Source organism: Saccostrea cucullata, unplaced genomic scaffold (assembly GCF_032062105.1).
Source record: "Saccostrea cucullata isolate Sc308-1 unplaced genomic scaffold, CSIRO_AGI_Scuc_v1 ctg5752, whole genome shotgun sequence".
NCBI lineage: Eukaryota > Metazoa > Mollusca > Bivalvia > Ostreida > Ostreidae > Saccostrea > Saccostrea cuccullata.
This window is the reverse complement of record NW_026929148.1, coordinates 10,609-17,657: the sequence shown is the minus strand read 5'-3', so window position 1 is coordinate 17,657 and position 7,049 is coordinate 10,609. Positions and strand designations below refer to the sequence as shown.

Genomic DNA, 7,049 nt, shown 5'->3' with positions numbered 1-7,049 from the left:
TAAAGATATTGTATGTAGATTTAATTTTAAAATCTTTTAGTTCATACTTCCAAGAACCGTTACATAACAAAAGCAGCAAATGTTCTTAGGTAATAACAACAATAAACTATTTCAAAGCATGAAAATTTGATATTTTGAACATTGTCGATTTGATCGGTAGCATTTGCACAGAAACTGTGAACCAAATTTACTCTCGGTAAATCCTAAACTGTAGATAATTATCTAAATTAAATGTCTTTTAATTTTATTTTCAGCTGGTTACACTCCAGCACATACAAAACTATTTAAATTTACCCCCTACAATACTTTCTTCTTCAATGTTTTGATCCGCGTTGCCGATCGCATCCGCGTTGCCGATCGCGCGTTGACAGGGGTGGTAAATATGCGACGAAAAAGTATGAGGTGATCCGACTGTATCTATGACGTCACTTAAACGTAACAATCAGTGTGACGTAACAATCATCACTACAACAAAAAGCGAAGTCGAGAGGCAAAACACGGAGGTAAAAGTCACCCAGATATTTGTCTTTTTAGATCAATACAGGGTCATACATTAGGATATTCTGTTTCAAATGCGCGTAAAAAATTAGGTACTTATAACATGATAGTCTGTTTTTTTTTCTTTTAGTAGAAGTGCAAAAATCATGGACTACAGCGCAATTCTGGATTTCGGAGATAACCCTGTCACAGATGTAGTAAGTTCACTCAAACTCTCTCCTTTTTAATGTTAACATACTTAACTATTGGAGCACAAGCCTCAATTTGATATTTTAAAAAAGTATATCCTATACCAAGTATTTTAGGTATTTCTGTGGTAAATTAATTACTTTATTTTATTAGCATATGAAATAATCAATAATGATCCAGATATCTGGCCAATACCCTCTTGATTTTATATTGTCATATGGTTCCCAAATCTCTCCATAGTCAGGTGTTATTTAGAAGGACACCCCTGCTGTTTTCTAGGTTATAAAAAAAATTATTTCTATGTAAAAGTAACAAAAAAGATCTTGAATTTCTCTCACGAACACCCCCTTCCTCCTGGAAATACAGATTCCGTTTAAAATTGTAATCAAAATCATCTACCCGGTATCTGAAGAAAACTGGTTCAAGGAAAGACCCCCCCCCCAATGGGATTTTTAATTTTGCATTTATTCCTGTCCCTGTACATTTGTCTTTGAGAGGCTGCTTCTTGGGAGGGGGGATGGTATGAATTTTTTTGTGGAGGTTGTTTTTGTGTTTTATTTTATTTTACTTTAGGTGGTCAAAAATGCACTCCTGTTAGATTTAGCTTTTTAAAGACCTTCAAGGCCTAAAGCAAGTAATAACAGTGGGGGAGGGGAGGTTATGCACAACTTGACATTTTTAGCTCACCTGAGCCGAATGCTCAAGTGAGCTTTTCTGATCACATTTTTTCTGCAGTCCGTCTGTCCGTCTGTCTGTCTGTAACTTTTCACATTTTCGACTCAAGAAAATCTCAAGAAGCATTGGGCCGATTTCAACCAAACTTGCCACAAAGCATCCTTAGGTGAAGGGAATTCAAGTTTGTACAAATGAAGGACCACGCCCTCATTCATGGGGAGAAAATTGGGAATTAATAAAAATTTGGTGGCATGTTTTAAAAATCTTTCTCTTAAGAACCACTGTGCCAGGAAAGATGAAACTTTTATGCAAGCATCTTCAGGTAGTGTAGATTCAAGTTTGTTCAAATCCTGTCCCCCAGGGGTAGGGCGGGGCCACAATCCCCGACCAAAATTTGACATAGAAACATATAGGAAAATTCTTTGAAATTTTTCTTCTCAAGAACCACTGTGCCAGGAAAGATGAAACTTATATGGAAGCATCCTCGGGTAGAGTAGATTCAAGTTTGTTCAAATCATGACCCCCGGGGGTAGGGCTGGGCCACAATGGCCGACCAAAAATTTACATAGAAATATATAGGAAAATTCTTTAAAAATCTTCTCAAGAACCACTGTGCCAGGAAAGATGAAACTTATATGGAAGCATCCTCGGGTAGTGTAGAATCAAGTTTGTTCAAATCATGACCCCCGGGGGTAGGGCGGGGTCACAAAGGCCGACCAAAGTTTTATATAGAAATATAAAGGAAAATTCTTTAAAAATCTTCTTCTCAAGAACCACCGTGCCAGGAAAGATGAAACTTATTTTGAAGTATCCTAAGGTAGTGTAAATTCAAGTTTGTTCAAATCATGACCCCCGGGGGTAGGGCGGGCCAAAACGGACGACCAAAGTTATTATTTTTCTCAAGAGAGCAAAGTCATGATTGGTCATGGGACTACTTTTGGATTTTAACTTTTCAAAAATGATCGAATCAATTTCTACTTTTTCCTTGCCACAGTGCTCAGGTGAGCGAGCGATGTGGCCCATGGGCCTCTTGTTTGGATGGACATTACAAAGTAAAAGTTCCTTGACATGCCATATAAATATTGGTATATTTAGAAGGTCATCAAAACTAACTTTTGAGGGGTACATTCATTCTTCCCTTAAATCATTTTTATGCATTCTATCAAACATCTAAACTTGCTGATCATATAAATATTTTCAGGACACAAAACTGAAGATCTTAAAGTTCAATTATTCATGGGTCGATGCTGTGGAGGAGGAAGAGAGACGTGTGGAGGTACAGAATAGAAATTATCTGTGTATAAGATATATAATAGAAATTATCTATGTTTAAGTTATATAATAGAAATTATCAATGTATAAATTATATGATAGAAATTATCTATGTATAAGTTATATAATAGAAATTATCTATGTATAAGATATATAATAGAAATTTTCTATGTTTAAGTTATATAATAGAAATTATCTATGTATAAATTATATGATAGAAATTATCTATGTATAAGTTATAAAATTGAAATCATCTATGTACAATTAATATAGTAAAAATTATCTATGATTAAATTATATAATAGATATTATCCAATGATTAAGGTATATACCAATATAGAAATTATCTATGATTGAGTTATTAGTATAATACAAATTATTTATGATTAAGTCATATAATAGGAATTATTTATGCATATGATACTATTGATAGGAAATTATCAATCTATATGATAAATATATGGGGAATTATCTATATTTAAGATAAATATTAGTTTACCAGTACATTCATGTCTTTATATTAATAGAAAAATACCCCCTTTTAAGTGATTTTTTGGTTGTTATGGGGTTTTTTTTCCAAAAAGTGACAAACAAATATTGTGACAATGGTTTTTGTAAAATTTTGTGTAAAAAATTAATTTGATATACATTTCCATGCTCATATTTCATATATCCCCATTTTTTATATGGAAGGAGGAGCAAAAGCAGAAAATAGAGAAGAAAAAGTTGGAAAAAGAAATTCTAGAGAAGAAAAATGACAACACACATGACATCAGGTATGATCATGCAATCACTGACCCAAAAATAATTATTGTATTCCAATATGCTATATGTTCTGTTATCAATGTTTGGTGGTAATTTAAAGACAGACTTTATAAAATATTGTTGTCATTTGTATTTTTGTAGAGTTGCAACACCTTTAGATTTTGGACATGAGGCAGTGAAAAACTGGGTAAGTACATGCATTTAGAATCCAGTTTGTATCTTCTCAAATATACACAACTGATATTGTTGCTAATATATTTACATTAATTACCAATGTCTTTATCTAAAATAATACTACAAATAAGATATTGGCTTTATAGCCCTATGGAAGGATATGGAGATAACGAACAGTAGTAAATATCAAAGTCCAATAAACAATACAAAATGGGAGCAGAGCAAACACGGGTCTCCGAAACATCAGAGGTGGGATCAGGTGCCATGGAAAAATGAGCATCCCCTGCTGACCGGTCACACCATCCGTGTGCTCATTTTTCGTGATCGTGAAATAACGGAAAAATCCGTCGTCAATTCAGTGTATAAATACATGACTAACATTTGGTATGAATAACTTCAGTTAGCATTTGACTCAATGATAAATTGTATTTGCTGACAAGGTCATTGTATCGAACATAGAACTTGCGATTGATTTGTTGAATAATATCCATCAGACTGGAATTCATTTTTGATAATCAATGTTATGTACAGGTACATCAAAACATTTTAGTCCAACTTTATATATTGCATGTTTTCATGCATTTATAGAATAAATAAAATATACATGTCCAATGTATATTTAACATGGCTTCTAACTTGGTTGTTCTATATTTAGGAAACAAAGCTCCAGATACTCAAGTTTAGTTATAGTTGGGCAGATCAGGTTGAAAAAGAAGAAAAAGCAGCAATTCAGGTAACATTTCTGCTAAACGAATCAATTTTCAAATTATAATACCACTCTGACATTCATTTGGGATTATTTTCATATATTTGATATGACAACTCTGACATCCCAATTACCATTTTATTTTTGTAGGAGGCAAAACCTGCAGAGAAAAGAGTTCCAAAGGAGGAAAATGAAACAAATAATAGAAGCTTTGGAAAAACCCTGACAAAAGATGAAGCAAACTTTCTTTTGGAGGGAAATAAAAACTCTCCTAGGGGGTTAGTCACTTTTTTAAAACTTTTGACATTGTAAAATAAATATTAAAATCTTTATGGTGTTTGTCAGTACCATGCAATATTTTTCCACAGTAATAATTTTTCAAGGAATAAATATCTGAGCCATAAATAATTGTATACCTCAAGGATGATATACTTAACTTTGAAAATATGTATCTGAATTTTTTAAACTACAGTAAAATTTGTCTAATCCGGACTCTGTGTAACTCCGGATTTTTGTCCATTCCGTCTATAAATTTTAGTCCCATGCACTTCTTTAACAAATTCATTAGAAAAAATTCTGTGTAATCCGGATACTGTCTATTCTGTATTCCGAACGGCCATACTGGTCCCAACTGCTCATAATTAACGGTAATTATTTCCTCTAATCCGGCCACACCTGAGTTACTTCAAAGCAATTAACACCTTCCGTGGTGGATTTGATAATCTGTGTTTACATTAGCAGTGCCATGAAACGAACTGAGTGAAACGCGGCGGTGACACAGCCCAGTTGAAAAAAAATTACTAGTATATGATTGAATTACAATTAAAAAATAATAATTTTGTTTTAACTCGATCCTTTAACCACATTATAACAAAAAATAAATATGGTCGCGATTTACAAATAAATATATATAAATCGGGATCGAAAATCGGACGCATTTCAAAATGGCGCCACAATACTGCGGAGGAAGACGTAATTTTTTACATAAAAATTAAAGTTCAATCTAATTATTAGCATATCGTAAATAATTGTGCATTACTCTTTTTACATTGAATGAGCTCTTTGACAAGCGAAACATGATTCGCTTGATATATAGTAGGCCTATATTATGCGTGCCTGTAAATTTTGATTTAGGTTACATTTCACCCGACTTTCAAACTTCGTGAAAAACAAGAAAATACAGTAAGTCATAAGAGACTATTTTATAATTTCTAGACTCCAAAATATTGATTGATTTCATCATTTAATTATATTTCATATTATGTTTAATAATGAACTTGTAAATAAACAACAAAATTTTCAAAGTAATGTTTTCCTGCATTTTTCCTGCACTCCGGATTCTGTCTAAACCGGCCAAATTTTATGGAACGGGCGGTAGCCGGTTTGGACAAATTATACTGTACTTTAATTTATGGCAATTAAATATATACATGATATATAAGCTTGGAAACTTACTTAACTTAATTTATTCAATTACAGGAGGCTAAAAGCTTTCATAAGAAAGCGTAAAGAAGAAGAAGCCAAGGCCTGTATCAACGAGGAAAACAAAACAAAGACTTCTAGAAATGGTGGAACCCTGATAAAAGACCGGGCCATTGCAAAAAAGTCTCCAAGGGGGTTAGTCACCTTTTTCAGTTTTTAGGTCACCTGAGAAAACTCTATGTTTCCCATAGCAAAACATGGACACTGCCTTTTTATACATATGGGAGGCGGGGGTATCATATAGTGAGCTCATATTGCTCACAGTACATCAATCCTGATACTAAAACCTAGGAAAATATCGATATGGATTTCTGACATATAACTAAATTTTAAGCTTGCAAACTTATTTCAAATAATTTATTTATTTACAGAAAGCTAACAGCATTTATCAAAAAACGCAAAGAAAGGGAACTTGCAAAGGCCTTGATTGAAAGAGAAAACATAAAGAAAGTACAGGTAAAATGATCATTTCTTTATTGGACAAGTGTGATTTACTTGTTTAAACTTTCCTGAAAGCTATTTAAATGTAATAAGAACCAAAGTTACAATAATAAGATTATTATTGAGTATAATACGAACAAAATGGTAAAAAAACCATTTCTTCCATTATTTTAGGCTGCTGATTCCACAAAACAAAAAGATGCAGTGAATACGAAAAAGGCATTAGATCAAGAAGCATTTGGAGATGAGAAGGAATCCCTTGTTCCAGAGACTCCAACGGATGTGAAGAAAGATAGCCATACACCGGAAGAGCTCTTGATGGATGAAACAATAGCATCACCAATTGCAGATACCGAAGTCTTAGAAGTCAACAAGGATCAGAAGATCATATCACTTGAGGTATTTAAAACACAGCATTCACGTGTATTTGCAGATGAATTATGAATTACAATTAGACAAAAGAGATTTGTAAAAATTCTTATTCATTTACACTTTTAATGTTCTTTCTATAATTTTTGAAAGTTGTTAAAATATTTTTGTTAACTATTACTTTCAGTTTTTGAATAAGGATGACAAGTATGGTGATGGTGAAGATGACATTGCTGATGATGATGATGATGACTGCATATTTGGGCCAAGAAAGCTATTCTTCTTTGGCATAGATTATTTTAAGGTAAAGCAAATCTACATTATTTCATAACTTTCTAAATTTGTATCATGAGACGAAAGTATTTTATTTTAATGACAATGTAATTTATGAAATTGCATCTCTTTATTGTCTTCACAAATATTTCAAAGACTTCTAATCAACCAAAATGTAAAGAAATAGTCACCCCCCTACCATCAT

At 32.8% G+C, this 7,049-nt stretch overlaps 1 protein-coding gene across 1 annotated transcript; it reads left to right on the top strand.

The window, feature by feature from the left end:
- Positions 1-460: 460 nt before the first annotated feature.
- On the top strand, positions 461-6,646 carry LOC134279906 (splicing regulatory glutamine/lysine-rich protein 1-like). The gene is made up of 10 exons (XM_062762323.1): positions 461-503; positions 632-695; positions 2,564-2,638; positions 3,328-3,410; positions 3,541-3,586; positions 4,229-4,306; positions 4,430-4,557; positions 5,759-5,896; positions 6,133-6,217; positions 6,377-6,646. The coding sequence occupies exons 2-10, from the start codon at positions 645-647 to the stop codon at positions 6,644-6,646; spliced, it is 954 nt and encodes a 317-aa protein (XP_062618307.1). The 5' UTR covers positions 461-503; positions 632-644.
- The last annotated feature ends 403 nt before the right edge of the window (positions 6,647-7,049 follow it).

What these genes read in the sequence shown, in the direction of transcription:
- LOC134279906 (XM_062762323.1), top strand. Translation starts at nt 645, where the DNA reads ATGGACTACAGCGCAATTCTGGATTTCGGAGATAACCCTGTCACAGAT. An exon ending in AGGAAGAGAGACGTGTGGAG is followed by an intron (nt 2,639 to 3,327) that starts GTACAGAATAGA and finishes TTTATATGGAAG; the next exon opens with GAGGAGCAAAAGCAGAAAAT. An exon ending in ATGAGGCAGTGAAAAACTGG is followed by an intron (nt 3,587 to 4,228) that starts GTAAGTACATGC and finishes TTCTATATTTAG; the next exon opens with GAAACAAAGCTCCAGATACT.